General features: G+C 51.4%; 1 protein-coding gene across 1 annotated transcript in view; it reads right to left on the bottom strand.

Moving 5' to 3' along the window:
• Positions 1 to 18,967, bottom strand: part of LOC146809290 (dual specificity tyrosine-phosphorylation-regulated kinase 1B-like) — a 368,762-nt gene that overhangs the window by 47,256 nt on the left and 302,539 nt on the right. Inside the window, exon 8 of the mRNA XM_085616098.1 lies at positions 9,757 to 9,897. Coding sequence (XP_085472224.1) covers positions 9,757 to 9,897 — 141 coding nt within the window. The remainder of the gene's footprint in view (positions 1 to 9,756; positions 9,898 to 18,967) is intronic.

Here is an 18,967-nt window from a genome sequence, read left to right as displayed (position 1 = left end):
GTGATAAGTTAAGAAAATAATGGAGAAAATTTCTCAATGAGTGCTTATAAAATTTAAAAAAATATAAATAAAAATTGTTAATAAATATATGGTTTTCTTTGTTTAATTCTTCCGTTGTTGGCAGGTGAGAACTCTTTGTAGTCTCAAATAAAATAACATAGGTCCTGAAAGAGCCTTTCTTTAATATTGCCAGCAGGACAACAGTAAGGGCTTCATTAAATTGCAATAATGGCTCAGATGAAGTTGACTTTGTTTGAAGAATCTCAGTCAATACATATGTTTTCATCTCAATAGCAGTCAATTGCAATTGAATTGTCTCACTTGCCCTCTGAACCACCACCGCAAATAAAGTACTTTACTCTGGTGGACCAACTGGAGAGCCTAGCTCCATTTCAGGAGATAGGTCATTGCTCACTGGCAATTTCTAAGTCCAAATAGAATGTATCACCAGTATAGAGAGGATCCAGTAATCTATCTCCTTATCATGTGTCCTAAGAGATACTGGCCTCTTGAACTAGGCCTGAATGAGAATGAAAGAGGGGTGTGAACCCTTGCATCGAGGTGAACATATGGAATTGGAATATGTTTAAATAACTGGCAGTGCTTTCATAATTTCACAGTGTGACATGTTTGTTTGAAGTCGGCGGACAGAGGATTTTGAATTTGTACAGAAGGAATTAGACCATGGCACTGGAGTAGAAGTCAATACCAGAGTCTGTATGGCCACAGTAGCAGGTCTCGAGGGGGCAGACTTCCTCAGGGCCTACCGGCTGGCCAATGTTTAACTAGAAACCCCTGCGGCTCTGCAGCCAGAGGGAGCTGGAATTGCACCAAGAAAATCGACAATGGCCTCTTTGGAGGATGTTGTTTCCTGCAGGCAGACAACTGCCAGGGAAACTGGGGCGAGCTGGGACCAACTGCATTACCAGTTCAAAACTAGAAACATCCGGGGAGTCAGACTTATCAGGACGCCCTCATGCCACCAAGCTACACTTTTAGAGTGGCAGGATGGGGTAGAGTTCTGCTTGCCCTTCCTATGCTTATATGTACACCTACGCTTTGGCTTACCAGAAGGCTTTGAGAAGGATGTTAACTTCTTTCTGGGAGTGGCCCCGTGACTGAGTCCGCAAGCAAGGCAGTGAGTGGTAATACTGCTTTGACTGCAAGCAATCTTCTATTCAGTGATGCACAGTTTAGCTTCCTGGTCTTAGGGTTCACAAGGGTACATGGGTACAAGTACCATAGGCATCCCTGATGTGGGTCTGTGATGGACATTTTGTGCCTGAAGTCTCAGGATGACTTAAACCCCTGTTGCTTTCGGTGGGGACACTGTTCCCTAGCACACTGCAACAAGCATTTACAATGCAATGGTCTTGGCATTGTTAAAGTTAGAGCTATTGGCATTGCTCATGACATTTTTGTTTTTAAAACATCTCTCTCACACAAAAATAAGTCTTATTTTTGTGAGAGAGAGATGTTTTAAAAACAAAAACAACAAGCATTGGCATAGCCAATAGGTCTCACCTTTGGGACCTTATAAGTGTTTAGCCATGCAACATTTGCGTAACTAAATACTTATAAGGTCCCAAAAGCGAGACCTATTGGCTATGCAAAGCGGCCATGTGGCCGCGAAAGTGAAAGTGATCGCGATCCGATCACGATCAAACATCAAAGCGGCCGAAAGTGAAAGTAATTGCGGTAAAACGCGGTGCGCGCGCCCGCGCACATGCACTGTAGCTCTAGGCTGGCCTAGTAGCACTTTTGAGCCCTCTCAATAAGTCTCGCCAGACCAGCGCATGCGCTGGGTCAGGCGAGACCTAAAAATGATGTCATGAGCAATGCCAATAGCTCTAACTTTAACAATGCCGAGACCATTGCATTGTAAATGCTTGTTGCTTGGACGACGGGGGCACACCTTGGAAGAAGGGGTGGGGACTGCCGGGTGGATGGGGGCGACAGTGACACTTGGTCGCGGGCAGGCTCGTGAACTTTTGAAGGGGGCTATGGGTGCGCAGATGGGAGACACCAACTGGGTATGAAGGGGGGAGGGTAGGAAGGGCTCCGATTGTATCTGGAACAGAGCTGCAGTGGTGGGAGGGCACAGAGCGGGTGGGGTGGTCGTGAGGACTTAAGGTCGTGTGTAGTAAAAGGGTGCTCAAGTGGGGGAGAAGGGGCAGCTGTGTCGAATGTACTGGCCTCCAAAGATGCGAGGTGCCAAGGGGGAGCAGTTTTATGATGGTGGACGGGAGGGCATTAGGTGGTCCCACAGCTACTCACAATGTGCTTGGTTTGAACGGGGCGGGAACATATGGTATGGAAAAGGTTTGTTTTTAAGGAATGGTTGATGGTTTATTGGGTGGGGGCAAATTCACCTACTTGGAAACTGCCTATGCCCCTGTAGGGGAGCAGGGTAAGCACGGGGCGCTCCAGCAGTCTGTGCAGCTCTTCTGGGCGGGGTGCGTCTCTGATATAAGGCAAGCCCTTGGTCCAGCAGGGGTGGGGGCAGCAGCTGGGAGGGGGGCGGGTGATAACCGTGAGGAGGGTTCCTTGGTTCTGCGAGAGGGGATGCTGGGGGGGGGGGGGGGAGGTGCTCTTACAAGCGTGGGGGGGGGGGGGGGGGGGGGGGGGGAAGGGGGACACCGGTGCGGTTATAAGTGTGTGTGTGTGTGTGTGTGTGGGGGGGGGGGGGGGACACCTTGGCTGTTCCTTGGTTCTGCGAGGGGCGGGTTGTTATAGCTGGGGTGTGGAATGGACGAAGGAGCCCTTTGGCCGTACAACAGATGCCCGTTCCTGAGCAGGGGGTGGGGCTGGGTGAGAACGAGTGTGGAGATCAGTGTGGCGGCGCTCTCAGTGCTGAGGGCTGCCGGAAGGGGGCGCTTCCGGTGGGGGTGATCTCTAGAACTGCAACAGGTGTTGTTTCTGTGAGAGATACGATTGTATATAAAGGGGGCTTGAAATCAAGGCGGAGGGGCAGCTTAATGCTCGATGCAGAAAATGTGATTTATGCGGGACTCGCGAAGAGGAGGCGCTCGTGGCTGGGGGGGGGGGGGGGAGGGGGAGGAAGGGGGTGGGGGTGGGGGGGGTTATTAGGATGAAGGAAATGGCAGCTGCGGCAGAGGCGCCTTCGGGGGAGGCGGGACTGGAGACTAGCCAAGGGACAGAGGTGGTGTGATTGTGAATGGATGCCACCTGCGGGAGTCGCGTCTCCTGCTGGTCAGGTGCAGTGAGGTAGGGGGTGCTCCCACTCACCGTCCAAACAGACGGCCCTCGGCAATGTATTACCCACCATGGCGCCGCCACAAGGGTCCGGATACCACCACAGTCCTGCGGGCTGGGACAGCAGCCTCTCTTGCTGGTTGCAGGAGGCCTGTCCCTGGTTCCGCATAAACATGGCAGCTGCTGGCACAAACGCCTGCAGGGTAAACAAGACATCACACAACGCACCAGTAGGCTCTCTGATTGGTTGACAAGGTCCACCAATCACAGTGCTTATTTGGTAGTTGCCAACCAATCAGAGAGCCGACTGGCGCGTGTAGGCAGCGTGAAGATATGCTGTCTTGTGGGCGTGTAAGGGGCGGGCTGCCAAAAATCGAAAAGCAACCAAAAAGCAATTAAAAAAACGCCCCCGAATCCGAAAAGGACGGGGCCTGTTCGGCGAGACAATCCTCTGCTCCAATGGCTGCCCAGCATTCAAGAGGCCAGCCAATGGAGAAGAGGAGAGAAGAGGGGCGGGTTCAAGCCCCTCTTCTCCAAAACATTAAATCTAGGAGCGAGACTGCGCAAGCGTAGCCTTCGAGCCGAGACCTAAAAAGGTTTTGGGGAGTCATCGTGAAGCCTGAAAGTTGGGAGCGTAGCTCTGGATTCAGATTGAAGGGAAGAGAAAGAAAGGAACTGATAACATGCACCGCTTTATTACATTACTTCCACACACCACTTAGTCATACAGCGCCATCTATTGGTGTGTGGGAGCACTGCTGGTAGAATTTTCCCAATCCAGTCTGGCACCTAGAGATCTGTGGTTGGAAGTTTATCAGAAATCTTCTAGGTTTATAAATATCAAAGACAATACTATGATGGAACACATGCAACTGGTAACACAAGAATGTATGGAATTCGTTCCTGTGACCCTGATGAGACTCCCATACTCCGAAAAAGCCATTATCTTGAAAATGTGGATATTAAAAACATTAAATATTTATGTTGGAAACGCCCACTCCCACTCCGCAGGGTGGTGGTGGACTCCCCGAACACACTGTGGTAGCTTGGCTCGAGTGGTCAGGAAACAGGCGCAGTGCTAAGCATACAATATACCCATACAATAACCATGCGTGCATCCGTTCCAAAAACGACTCTACACCGTAAAAATTATGAAAATATTCTTCTTTATCTTTTTCTCTTAGTTGCTGATTGGAAAAATAAATAGGTCAATCACAATATACAAGTTTCAATTAGTGCAGGTCAAATAAATATTGGCTGTTTGATGAAATAAATAGGGGTGATCATAAATAACAGGGCATAAATACAAGTGCAATATATACAGACAATTAAATACTTTGAGGCAATAAATACTGTACCAATAAATATTGTACACCATCAAGTCCTGCGGACCTATAAATATAGTGCAGCAATAAATAGGTAAAAACTCAATAAATACAGTATCCCCAATAAATAATTAAAAGTATACAGCAACCCTCATATAATCAGATGACACTTCAATTCTTAAGGGCTGATATGGCCCAGGCACAGCTTGTAGGGTTGTGGAAGGCTTGAGGGGGGCTACTCCCTGGCTGGGACAAGGCTGAGGCCTAATCTGAGGTAGATCAAAGGGGGGAATACCAGTGCCCTGGCTTTCTCTCTCCACACAACCTCTCTAGGTTAGTCCCAGTTCACCCCTTGCACAGTCAGGTTGGTTTCAGCACCTCCCTAGCCCCTTAGAGCAGTCTCTCAGGTCTCCACAGGGCCTTAGGCGCCCTCTACTCCACTTACTGCCCTTTTTCTGATGTTCCGACGCCGCTGGAGTCGTGTCGACGCCGTGAGGCGGTTCCGGTTCGGTCTCGGCGGCCTCGGCACAATGTCAGTTCTTTGACGACGCCGGCAGGCGGTTCCGGTCCGATGTCGGTGGCCTCGGTTCGATCTCGACCTCCGATTCGACGGCGTCGGGCAGTCTCTTCACGATGTCGACTTCGGGCGGCTCCGGTCCGATGGCGCTCTCGGCTCCGATGACGTCGGCCGGCCTGGCCTCGATGTCGACTTCCGGCGACTCCGGGGTGCGATCCTCACCCCCGACCTCCGGTGCTCCTCCTCACAGGCTCCGGGCGACTCCGGAGTGCGATCCTCACTCCCGACCTCCGGTGCTCCTCTACCTCGGTCTCCGACGACTCCGGAGGGCGGACTTCACTCCTCCGATGACGCCGCTCGCTCGACCTCGGTTCACTTCCTCCTCGACCTCTGGTATTCCTCACGACCTCCGTCGGCGCCCTCTCACGACCTCAGGCGGCTCCGGGTACGACGTCTGCTACTTCAGTCAGCGCCGCTTCTCCACCTCGGGCTCCAGGTCTTCAGGCTACTCGACGCCCGATTCCAGGGAAACCAGTTCTCAGGTCAGAATCTTGCTGTTTTCTTGGTTCTAAGGCCTGTTCCTGCTGTCCAGGTCCTTAGGATAAGTTTCTTCTGTCTTCCTCCCACACAGGGCTATAGGCTGGGATCCATCAGTAGGGACAAGTATCAAGGGTGGGTTTATGGACCCCACTCCAGGCACAAGTTTCCACCCCTGCTGCTTCACTCCTTCCTCCTTCACTGTTGTGCTCCTCTCTCTTCACCAGTCAGGTGCCAACTGCCAGCTCCAACTGCCAACTGCCTCTCTTATCCTCCCAACATTCTAAACGGTCTCCAACTGTCACAGAGTTCTGGAATCTCCTGGAATGTTCTGGAAGGTGCTGGTAGGTTCCAGTGGATGCTGGTGATGTCACAGGTGGCCACCATTTTGTGCTCCAGGCCCTCAGACAGAAGTTTCAGGGGTAGCTAAAATGGCTCCCTGAATCTGCATCAACATGAAAAATGAAAACAAATGAGGGAAAAAGGGCCAAGTCCTACATAACCCCCTTCCAGCCAAAAGCCAGGGTAGACCGATCAATGCCTTGATGGTCTTCCCTGCTTGGGGCGAGAAAAGGTGGACGCAGGCCCGCAACGGCAGGAGCACCCGCAAGTTCTCCTCCGCTCTGGAACCCAATGGTTCCCTAACCAACCTCCCTGGACCAACAAAACCACCCCACGGGGGCTCCCTAGCTAGTTGTGGCCAGGACCGGCCCCTGGGCCATCCAGATGTCTCTGGCCCGGGTGATCTCGCGGAGTGGGGGGCAGTAGCCCCAGGCCTGTAGTGCCCGTTGACCACTCCGGTCCTCCTCCTTGCAGTCCTAAACTGCCTCTGGTCCTTCCTCCTGGGGTTCACACCCTTAGGCTGACCAGCCGTCAGGGGCGAGGCTCTCCTCCCCCTAACTCTCCTTCTGGGGTTCCTCACCCTACCCTGCAAGGCACCCTCAGACCAACACTTCCTCCTCAGTCTAGGGCCTTGACCCCTCAACTGATCCTTCAACCTAGGGTCTAAACCCTTAGGCTGAGTCGGTGCCCGAGGCGAGACCATCCTCCCTCTGCACCCCCTTCCAGATTTCAGCACCCTCCTAACGGGAAAAGTACCCCTGGAAGTCAATTTCGGGGGGACCTGGTTAACAGAGGCCCCACCCGCCAGGTCAGGCAACCCCTGAGCCTGGCATCCCAGCCCAGGACCTAAACCCTGAAACTGGGCCAACCCCAGAACCTCAGGCGCGCTGGTTACAGTCGCCCTGGGTCCTCCTGACACTAGGGGCTCCCCTGCACTGGAGGGCACATCGGGACAGCCTAGGCTCCCAACCTGGGGCTCCCTTGCGGAACTCTCCAGGCCCTGAGACTTCGGTTGGGGCACCTCGGGACACCTCCCCGTCTCACGCCTTCCTACAGATAGGTCGTGAGGCCCTACAACCCTCTCTCCCTGGGACCTAGCCGGGCTATCTGCCACTTCTCCCACCTCGCTGGGTTGGGAGATCCCTGCACTACCCCCGTCAGGTTCCCACCCCAATGCCTCCTCAGACACCCTGGTGATGTCATCCTGGGGTAAATAAACTTCTAGCTCCTGTGAAGCTTCTGGTATGCTGCCACCAGTGTCCTTACTGGACACACTCATCTGGAGGGCACGCAGCTCCAACTCCTTCATCCGGAGCTCGTGCGCCATCCTTCTCTCCTCCATCTCATGAGCCATTCTCTGCTCCTCCCTCTCCTTCTCCAGCCTTGCTAAATCCCATGTGAGCTGTCTTTTCTCCCTCCGGTCTGTTAACTTCCTGACTTGGGCCACAGTGTACGTTTTTAGATTTTCTAGTACAAACTCCATCTTGCCCACTCAGGTTAGAGGACAGGTTTTGTGCAGTAACAATGCAGGGGGGTACCTTTTATAATACCTCCTCCCACCACCAGAGTAAATTTGGAAAAAACAAAAACCCACAATTAGGAAGGCCGCTGTGAGAAAACTCCCGGTGTAGGCCTATGGACTACCCACAGTTATTGTTGAGTATGCGTAGGCACAGCTCTATCCCACCGCTGCCACCAATTTATGTTGGAAACGCCCACTCCCACTCCGCAGGGTGGTGGTGGACTCCCCGAACACACTGTGGTAGCTTGGCTCGAGTGGTCAGGAAACAGGCGCAGTGCTAAGCATACAATATACCCATACAATAACCATGCGTGCATCCGTTCCAAAAACGACTCTACACCGTAAAAATTATGAAAATATTCTTCTTTATCTTTTTCTCTTAGTTGCTGATTGGAAAAATAAATAGGTCAATCACAATATACAAGTTTCAATTAGTGCAGGTCAAATAAATATTGGCTGTTTGATGAAATAAATAGGGGGGATCATAAATAACAGGGCATAAATACAAGTGCAATACATACAGACAATTAAATACTTTGAGGTAATAAATACTGTACCAATAAATATTGTACACCATCAAGTCCTGCGGACCTATAAATATAGTGCAGCAATAAATAGGTAAAAACTCAATAAATACAGTATCCCCAATAAATAATTAAAAGTATACAGCAACCCTCATATAATCAGATGACACTTCAATTCTTAAGGGCTGATATGGCCCAGGCACAGCTTGTAGGGTTGTGGAAGGCTTGAGGGGGGCTACTCCCTGGCTGGGACAAGGCTGAGGCCTAATCTGAGGTAGATCAAAGGGGGGAATACCAGTGCCCTGGCTTTCTCTCTCCACACAACCTCTCTAGGTTAGTCCCAGTTCACCCCTTGCACAGTCAGGTTGGTTTCAGCACCTCCCTAGCCCCTTAGAGCAGTCTCTCAGGTCTCCACAGGGCCTTAGGCGCCCTCTACTCCACTTACTGCCCTTTTTCTGATGTTCCGACGCCGCTGGAGTCGTGTCGACGCCGTGAGGCGGTTCCGGTTCGGTCTCGGCGGCCTCGGCACAATGTCAGTTCTTTGACGACGCCGGCAGGCGGTTCCGGTCCGATGTCGGTGGCCTCGGTTCGATCTCGACCTCCGATTCGACGGCGTCGGGCAGTCTCTTCACGATGTCGACTTCGGGCGGCTCCGGTCCGATGGCGCTCTCGGCTCCGATGACGTCGGCCGGCCTGGCCTCGATGTCGACTTCCGGCGACTCCGGGGTGCGATCCTCACCCCCGACCTCCGGTGCTCCTCCTCACAGGCTCCGGGCGACTCCGGAGTGCGATCCTCACTCCCGACCTCCGGTGCTCCTCTACCTCGGTCTCCGACGACTCCGGAGGGCGGACTTCACTCCTCCGATGACGCCGCTCGCTCGACCTCGGTTCACTTCCTCCTCGACCTCTGGTATTCCTCACGACCTCCGTCGGCGCCCTCTCACGACCTCAGGCGGCTCCGGGTACGACGTCTGCTACTTCAGTCAGCGCCGCTTCTCCACCTCGGGCTCCAGGTCTTCAGGCTACTCGACGCCCGATTCCAGGGAAACCAGTTCTCGGGTCAGAATCTTGCTGTTTTCTTGGTTCTAAGGCCTGTTCCTGCTGTCCAGGTCCTTAGGATAAGTTTCTTCTGTCTTCCTCCCACACAGGGCTATAGGCTGGGATCCATCAGTAGGGACAAGTATCAAGGGTGGGTTTATGGACCCCACTCCAGGCACAAGTTTCCACCCCTGCTGCTTCACTCCTTCCTCCTTCACTGTTGTGCTCCTCTCTCTTCACCAGTCAGGTGCCAACTGCCAGCTCCAACTGCCAACTGCCTCTCTTATCCTCCCAACATTCTAAACGGTCTCCAACTGTCAGAGTTCTGGAATCTCCTGGAATGTTCTGGAAGGTGCTGGTAGGTTCCAGTGGATGCTGGTGATGTCACAGGTGGCCACCATTTTGTGCTCCAGGCCCTCAGACAGAAGTTTCAGGGGTAGCTAAAATGGCTCCCTGAATCTGCATCAACATGAAAAATGAAAACAAATGAGGGAAAAAGGGCCAAGTCCTACAGTCCGATACCCACCAGTCCTGCATTTTGTGTGAGTAATGTCAGCAAATTCTACAGCAAAATTTGTGAAAGCTTCATGGTGCAGAAGACAGGGAAAGAATGAGTTAGTTATGCAGTGACATATGCAGATTCCATCTTTTAAGTAATGAATAGGGGGGACGTCAGTGTTACTACAAATAAGCAAGAAATACGAAGCTGTTAACACCAGTATTTTTGATGAATACCTTCTTCACATCTTTGTTTTTCTTAACCGTCCACATTCCTTCTGGAAGCTTATCAAAGTACTTCCGTGCTTTTGGCGCTTGATCCAACATGTGATTTGGAGGTATTCCTAGCACTTCGACAATCTTATTCATCTGATCCACCTACAAAGTAAATTCATAATGTTACAAAAAAAAGACACGAAGTATACAGTGAAGAAACCACTGCAATCCTTAAATTGCACCCCACACTGACCCTTGCACGTTAATTCATATTCCTCCAAGCTGAGTAAGAAATATTTTTCAGAGGAACCTGGGATGCGCTCACTGCATGCTCCGTCCTTGCCACTGCCTTCCAAGGGGCCCATCTACACTGTCTCTTTCCTCAACCCATTCTTAAGAGGAGTGTATTTAAGGCCAAGACGTTCGCCCATCTGGAGCAAGGCAGGTGTGAATGCTACCAGTACAAAGGTTTATATAGTAAATAATTCTTATATGCAGGAATTAAATACTCCTTTATGTTCATATTAATAACAGCAACACATGAAATTTTGAAAGAAGGCAGCCACCTTAAGAAAACAATTTTTAGAAGCGGGGGCAGACAGATCGTTAAAGTAAATACAAGGTCATGGCGCTGAAAGGCAACAAATGCTAGCTTAGCTCTAACCCCATACATACAAGCTGTAGTCCAGCAGAAAGGGACTTGAAATGTTGTAGCATGCAAAAACCTTGCAATTAGCATACTGAAGTATTACATTCTCGTTTCTCGGAGACACCTCCTCCTACATGACAGTTTATGTATGCAATGGATGGCCCTTGCCTGCTAAGTTCTTTCTAGCAGAGGAATTCTTAAAGAAAAAAGTGAAGACATGTTCTTATTACCAAGCATCTCTATTAAATTCCTCAACAATAGAACCTCTCTGAGCAGGTGCAGGACAAGGAACACTCAACGGATACATTTAGCTTGACAATATCTACCCCTATGGGGAGAATACTTTCCGGATCTCACAGTTTAAAGGTCTTCCCAGTCCTTATAATGGGAGCCTATTGTCTTTCATGTGTATGAGACTAAGGAGTCTGTGTTTTATATGTACTAGATTCATGATGGGGTCTATTTCAACAGTATTTAGCACGCTGACTCTTACTTAGTCAGACTGGATTTGTCAAGGGTACAAGTACCAGCACAAATAAACTTATTCCCAGAGACTCCTCCATGAAATCTGTTCAACCCAGTGGTTACGAGCAGGGTGCCAGCCCACTCCTTTGGACAAAGTAGCTTTTCCTGTATTATTTCTTGTTTCAAAGACCAGGACCTATGCAGAGCTTTTCAAAAACTGGGATCATCAAAATATGCCAGACTGGTCTGACCAGTCAACTTGCGACTCCAAAACCCGAGAAAACCTGTACAACACATGATGCACTCCAACTGCATTGCAACATGAGAAACAAATAAGCCTCCAGTTGGATCTGATTTGCCACTCCAAGTACCAGGATAAATACAGCCTACGGCACCTCCCTCCTCCAAATTTACCAATAACTAATATTCATTTGGACTTTCCAGATGACCATGTACACTATTGAGGTGCACATGAAATAGTGAGGATAGAATTTCTGCCAGGCTACCTCTTTCTCTTCCAGCATGGGCCTAGGCCTAGTTCTAACATTGTATGAAGCCTTGTCTGTATTGACCTGGTAGCCTGCATGTACAAGGGGCTAGATTGCATTGGTGTGAGGAACCAACCTGATCTCCGGAAGATGGGCACATGGGCAAACTAACTTGTCAATCTGCACAGTGGTTGTCTCAATGGACCGATATCTCCCATAAACCACAAGATGCCCCATAGCACAACTGACTACGATAAACACAGAATCAAGATCTACATATTCAGAGTTGAGGTGCAGCAACTCATGAAAGCGTCTCCATCATTCTTCCTTGAATATCTGTTTATTGGAACAAAGCATATACAAAGCAACAAATGCCCCCCAAGTTAAGAGGGAGGGGCAAGGGGATATTGAGTACACAGTAGGAGAAACAGGACCCCCCGGTGTAGGCCCCCAACATACGGAAGATGATGCACAAATTACAAAGAGCAGCATCACATATGTAGGTAGAGCAAAGCCAGAGTACAGGACTGAAAAGTCAAGCTGAGAAGGTGGGCTGTCTTGCAGTGTCCAGGTAGAGGCCATGGGAGGGGGGGGAATCAAGGTCTCAGGGGCCTGTATGAAAAAGCTGGACTATCTGAAAGTGATCCAGGCAGTGCACGGGAATGCGAAGAAGGGCTCCTAAGTAGCGATTGCAAGTGGGCCAGCATCCCCGCCCCCATATAAAGCATAGGTCAGTGTATCAGCATCATTACAATTTGTGGCAGGCAATACATGAACCATTAACAAACAATAGAAACCAAAAAAAAGGACGAAAAGAAAGGAGAAAAGAAAACTCCAGAATAGAAGAAAAGCCGTGAAGAGAGCAACAAGAGAGAAGAGAAGAGAGCAACAAGAGAGAAGAGAAAGAAGTGAAGGAGTGGATGCGCCAGTTGGGGCGGTGGGGGAGGGGGGGGGGGGGGGGGGCTTGGGGGTGTTTTAGAGGTCAGGAGGCTCGCCCCATAGGCGTTGCAGACTATTGCAAGAGATCCGGTCGCTCACCTCTAGAGAAAGGCTCCAATGGGTCATCAAACAATTGCAAAGCCCGTAGTCTAGGTGGCATAAGACGGGAATGCTCAAGCTTAGTAAGGTGGTGGACGAGAGGACGCCAAATGCGATTAAAACGAATATCAGTGTGTGCAAGGCGGGAAGTAAGCAGTTCCAGGGAAAGAACGTCCCACAGTCGAAGAAAGCATGCAGCAGTAGGAGGGGAATGGGGTCGCTTCCAGCAGGAAGCAATGGTCTGTCGCGCTGCGCCTTACAGATGGAGAATGAGGTACCAATGGGCCGAGGTCATGGCCTTTAGCGTGTTGGGCCGAATGCCCAGGAGTGCTACAGATGGGGTAGCAGGGATCAGGAAACCCACCACCTCCTTGATATGGCCGAGGACCTCCTTCCAAAACACAGTAAGCTCCGAGCAAGGCCACCCGATATGTAGAAAATCTCCTCTATCAGTCCGGCACCTCCAACAGATCAGGGGGTCGGTGTCCAAGAACATCTGATGCAGGCGAGTGGTAGTATAATAGTATAATACCACTGCGTCATTAGTTTATAGGCAGATTCACGCTGGGGAATGCTACGGTATACCTTGGGGATAACCGCCCATAAGCGGTCCCATTCCTCCGGGGAGGTCTCAACATCTAAGTCGGCGGCCCAGTGAGTTTGGTAATCATGGAGCGGGAGGTGCCCAGAGTGTTGAAGAACTGAATAGGTTCTCGAGATGAGGCCCGTGGAGCCGTCGAATCTGCGGACCAGGGATTCAAAGGGGGTGAGACGCAGAGTCACTTCTCTGAGATATTCTGGAGATGACAGCCAATGACGCACTTGGCAGTACTGTAGACACTCTTTGTCAGTTAGTCTGAAAAACTGTTTACATTGATCAAAAGACCGAAGAGTGGAACCCTGGAAGAAGTCCTGGCGAATGTGGCGACCCTCTACGGTCCAGGCCTCAAAGGGCCGGGGCTGAAGAGCAGGGAGGGGAACGCAGGATTGCGCGTAAACGGTGTGCTATTGGAGGGGAAAGTCGTGAGAGCCCGGGTAAGCGCCAGTCCATCCCAGATCTCGAAGACCGTTCTCGTCGGCGTAGCCAAATAGGCACTGCGTGTGCGCTGCATGCAGAAGCCAGGCGAGGTCCCAAAGCGGTCTACAAGCCACCGCCCGGTCCATGTGAGCCAGTGCTTCTCGCTTTCAGGGACAATCCACTCTGAAATAAAACGGAGATGGCAGGCCCAATAATATTCCAGTAAGTTGGGGCAAGCCAGTCCACCTCGAGACCTGGGAAGGAGGAGTATCCTGTGGGAGAAGCGGGGACGTGATTTCCCCCAGATAAACTTAGTAGTATAAGCTTTATTCGATATAAAAATATCTTAAAACAGTGCATTTTCGAATTACAAAAGAAACATTTACAAAATTACTTTATAAAAAACATAGAAAATCTAAAACAAAAAATATAAACTGAAGCCCTATGTAAAATAGGGAGACCCAGTTCTGTTACCCGCAGGTAAGTGGACTCTAGTCACAATTAGTGTCTGCACTAATGAAGCAATTTGGCTTCCTTGCCAAAATCTTGCTTCTTAATAAAGACCCGTTGGAGGGCACGAATATCCACGTGTGGTATAGGGGTGGAGAGAGATTGAAACAAATACAGGATTTTGGGCAAAAGAGACATCTTAACAGCATGCAGACGACCCAACCATGCCAAGGGAAGTCCCTCCCACCGTCGCATCTCCTCTCGAACAGAGTTGCGGAAACTAGGCCAATTCGAGGAGGTCCAAGTAGAGTGCGTAGGAGTTAAATCCAGGCCCAGATACTGGATAGACTAGTCAGTCCACTGCACGGGGAGGAGGCCCCGTAATCGCTGGACCTCCGATGAAGGCAGCGCAAGATTAAGAGTGTGGAATTTGTCTAAGTTGATGAGATAGCCCGACGCAACCTCAAAGGAGCCCAGGAGCTCAGCCACAGCAGGTAGAGAAGACATCGGAGAGGAGAGAGACAGCAATAGGTCATCAGCAAAGAGAGAAGCCTTATGTTCCACCCCAGCCATACGAATGCCGGGGATGTCGCGATGATTTCGGATGGCAATAGCCAAGGGTTCGACAGCGAGCGCAAAGAGGAGGGGAGATAGCGGGCATCCCTGCCTTGTGCACCGGTAAATAGAAATCGGGGCGGTGGTAGAGCCATTGAATCGTATATGGGTAGTAGGCTTGGCATAGAAGGCATCAGCTTAGAAATAAAGCCCGGTCCCAGCCCAATTTTGTGAAGGAGCGCTCGCAGGTAGCCCCAGTCCACACGGTCAAACGCCTTCTCGGCATCAAGAGAAACTAAACAGGCAGGGATGGCTCTGATGCGCGATTTTTCTACCAGGTGGGCAATACGTCGGATATTATCAGCACCCTGCCACTGTCGGATGAAACCCATCTGATCAGGGTCAATAAGTCCCGGCAAGTGGGGCTCTAACCGGTTTGCTAAAACTTTTGTGAAAAGTTTGTCGTATATATTTAGTAAGCCAATGGGGCGGAAGGAGGCTGCCAGGGTCTGGTCCTTTCCGGGTTTAGGGACCAGGACAATCTCTGCTTCACTCATCGTGGGAGTGAGGCCCGTAGTATCCGTAAAGCTATTAAAGAGATGGAGCAGATGATCCCGCAGCTGCGGGTAAAAGTCCCGATAAAAAGTGAGCTGAAGACAGTCAGGACTCGGCCTCTTGCCCATAGGGAGCTGTTTCAGGGCCTTGGCAAGCTCATCCTTTGAGATCGGTTTATCGAGCAACCCCTTAAAGTAAGGGTCAATAGGATGCCAGGTACATGCATCTAGAAAGCTGACAGACGCCTCCGTGGAGCATGAGAGCATAAAGATCTTTATAGAAGGCCATAAGGGTACAGCCCTTGTCCTTTTCCGAAGTGGCCCAGGATCCGTCAGGGCGGCTGAGCTTGGGAATGAGAACGAGCAACCTGGGCCCGCAAGCGTCGCGCTAAAAACGCTCCAACTTTATCACCCCCTACATAAAATTTCTGCTTAAGGTTAACAAGTGCCCGTTCTGCCTTATTAGGCGAAGTTGGCCTCGCAGGACGGTCAGGCGGCGGTTATTAGCAAGAGTGGGGGTGGCGTGGTCATCGCGCTCAAGATCTTTGATCCCCCGGGAAAGAGTGGTCTCCACCAAGCGGGCTTCATGGGTCCGGGCAATAGAGATAGAAGTGATGACCCCTCGAAGAGTAGCCTTAAAGGCATCCCAGCGAACAGCCCCAGATGTATCGTCAAGGGTATTTGATGTAAAGAAAGAGTCAATCTCCTTACGGCTATCCGCAACATCTACCGGGTCTCGGAGAGCCTGGTGGGGCAAACGCCATCGCGGGAGGGGATCAGCGCGAAACGTGGGAAGCTGTAGCGTAAGTAAAACATGTGCATGGTCAGAGATGGAGAGGTCTGAAATATCAGCCAAACCCAGGTCCCGAATCAAGGGAAGTGAGAGGAAAAAATAATCATTCCGCGAGTACGAACGGTGTTCATGGGAATAATAAGAGAAATCGCGGGAGTCAGGGTGGAGCTATCGCCAGGCATCAACTAAACCAAGATCAGTAATGATTCTCTTCAACTGCGATGACATTGCCCCTGAGGCATGGCGCGCCTACGCCGTACGATCCCATTCAGGCTCCCAAACTAAGTTAAAATCTCAGCCAAGGACAATAGGGGTACAGACCGCACGGAGTAACGTCTCTAACTGCTGTCTCAAATAAATATCCTGATTCTGGTTAGGGGCATATATATTAACAAAAAGGTGCATGTGCCCCGTTCCCAAGCCATTTCGATTTTGAGAAATCTCCCATTTTCGTCAGCTATGCATTGGGAGGAGGTTGCTCGCCAGCCAGACTTAAAAAAAAGCGCCACTCCCCCAGTCTTGGTAGGGGAACTCGCCCAGAACTGGATGGGATACTTGCGGTGGGACATGAGGTGCGTGTCAGAGGACAGCAGGTGGGTTTCCAGAAGAAAGACCACATCAGGATTGTGTTGGGAAAGATAGCGCCAAACCTGACGACACTTAGAGGGAGAGTTGCGCCCCTCTACATTAAGGGAGAGGAAAGTGACGGTGCAGGCCATAGTGTGAGGGAGAGGGCTGAACGCAACCCAGGGTTAGCAATGCGCGGGCAAGGAGAAGTCCGTGATCCAGTTAGGAGCAAACCCAAGGAATGAGCCCCTAATCCAGAGGGGACCGTGCCGTCCCCCACCCCCTCCCTTCACCGAGCGAACACAGAAGGGGTGGAAGCAGTGGGGCGAGAGCAGCCGCAGCCAACATACAGCAAGCATACAAATAAAAGCCCATCCAACCCCACACAGTCGCCACCAGCCTTCCATGCATGGTTGAAGGAAAAAAAGGGGAAAAGAAGGCACACCAAGGTCCAGTCATTGGGACCTAGCTGAAAAAACTGGAGGGGAAGGCACAGGGGACAGGCACAGCCAGAGATCTTGCATCGTTGAAGACAGCTATTTCAAAAGGGACGGAGAGGCACTCAGAGACCGCACCTGATTAATGGCCTCTTGCCTAGCTTGTGCAGAGTCATGGTCCCTGAAAAGGCGTCGAGGGTGAGAACGCACAGTGGACCATTCCCGAAGAGAACCAATAAGACGTGTACCAGTGGGAGGGAGGTCGTCGCTCTCCGGGTCAACGGGGAGACGGAGAAGGCGCTGCACCTCCTGCAGGGATCGGATACTCTGTCGTCTACCCTCCCAGGATAACAGCAAGGCAAAAGGGTGACCCCATTGGAATTTGATCGTGTTGGATAGAGTCTTGGACCATAAGGAGGTCACCGGATTCCTCCGGGAAGCTGCAGCGTCAGAATTCTTAGTGTTCCTATGCTTAGGAGGCATCTCTGCAACACACGAGAAAGCCAGGGGCCTCGCCAAAAGGGATAGCGCACAATCAAAGCAGGGTACGAGCAGGTGAGGACCCAGGAGGGGCCAGCCAGGCAATAAAGGGCTCGACTACCAAGGCTGTGTGATCACCCAGGCCAAAGTCATAGGCTAGAAGGTTACTGGCGTGCAGGGACAGTAGAATAGCGACCAAGGACCCCGGAGGCCGGTGCGATAGGGGAGCAGGCTGGCAAAGACAGCAGGGCAGAATGTATTCCCCGGGCAGAAGCGAGGTCCGAGGCAACAAAAAAATCACCAGGGTGCAGCGAAGTTAATCTGCCCAACCAGGGACGAAGGATAAAGTCAGCGGGCGGCAGTACTGGCACAGCAGGTCCAGAGCATGTCCCCACAGTGACCAGGGGGCTCCAAGGGTCGCAGGAAGCAGGTGGAGATCTCAAATGGGCCCTGAGTGCAGAAGGTCCCAAAGCAAACAGAGAGAAGGGGGCCAAAGCGCTAGTCCTCAGGGAGGTCACCTATCCCAGACACGGGTCAAGCAGCAAGGAGAGGCACAAGGAGAGACACAAACCACAGGGCCGGGGGACCGCAGGCCGCATGAAAGGCAAAATGGCGGCAGGGCCAACAAATTCAGCGAGGGTCTCTCAGCCCGCACAGGCCTGCGGTGACACCCCCGTCCCGGTACCTTCTGCCGCAGTGCAGCTCAGCTCCGTCTCCGCCGGAGCTTGTTGGTAGCACCGCCTCTCAGAGCAACGGGGCCCTGAAGGGTATCCTCCTCGCTGCCTCCCGGCAGATTCCAGCCTCCGGAGAGAAGAGGCAGTCACCCGCTGCATTCCAAGTGGTACGGGAGCAGGAGAGGACCGCCGGAGGGCCCCAGGGCACAAGCGTCAGATCTGGACAGCGAGGCAGGGCAACTGTTCCCGCCCGCGACCGCACCACAGCTTGCAAAGAAAATGACGGCGAACCAGGGGCCGGACTGCGCCAGTCAAGACCTCCGGTCAGTCGGCTCCCTGGGTAGGGCCCACAGTAAATGTCAAAATGTAAATGTCAAGGTACTTATAGAGCGCACTGTCACCAGACGGCCACCTTGCGGTGTCGTCTTTGCGGTTTCCTGGCGTTGATACTCATACCGCTGTGGAACCCCTCCTGGCTTTCCCTGTGAAGTGTCCACTCCTGGGCACCCCCAGGGTGAAGCCAGGCATCCTTAGCGCTGTTGGGGCCGGTGTGGAGGCTAAGCAAGCTAGCAGTAGCAGATCACAGCAGCAGGGATCTTCAAGGACAGCAGGGCTTCAGCAGTGCAGATGGAGGTTTCGGTGGCCAGGGAAACCGCTTATACAGAAGGCGCCAGAGCGGAGACTCAGGAGCACACGTCTCACTCCATGCGCGTCTAGGCCACGCTTCCCCTCCCCCCAAATCATTCTTAATCCACACACACCATCATGTTCCATATTGGGCCTTTCTCTATCCAAGAACAACTAGGGGGGTAGTTCATCACGTGTAGGGTCTTGTTCAGTTTGCTGGGGAATCTTATTCCGATTCTGGTAGTGATTTAACCATCTCTCTAGATTACATATTTTCAAAATACATCTAAAGCCACAGTAGATAACAATTTTAAAGTTCAGCACAGGTACTAAAGATTTTGCTTTTTTTTTTTGCAGAAGCTCAGGTTTCAGCTTACAGAGCTACCTAGATTAGGGCCTAGAGGAGTACTATTAACAGGATTTAGTCCATAAGCCTT

Source organism: Triturus cristatus, chromosome 7, assembly GCF_964204655.1.
Source record: "Triturus cristatus chromosome 7, aTriCri1.1, whole genome shotgun sequence".
Classification (NCBI taxonomy): Eukaryota; Metazoa; Chordata; class Amphibia; order Caudata; family Salamandridae; genus Triturus; species Triturus cristatus.
The sequence above is the reverse complement of the archived record's forward strand: the minus strand, read 5'-3'. Positions and strand labels throughout refer to the sequence as shown.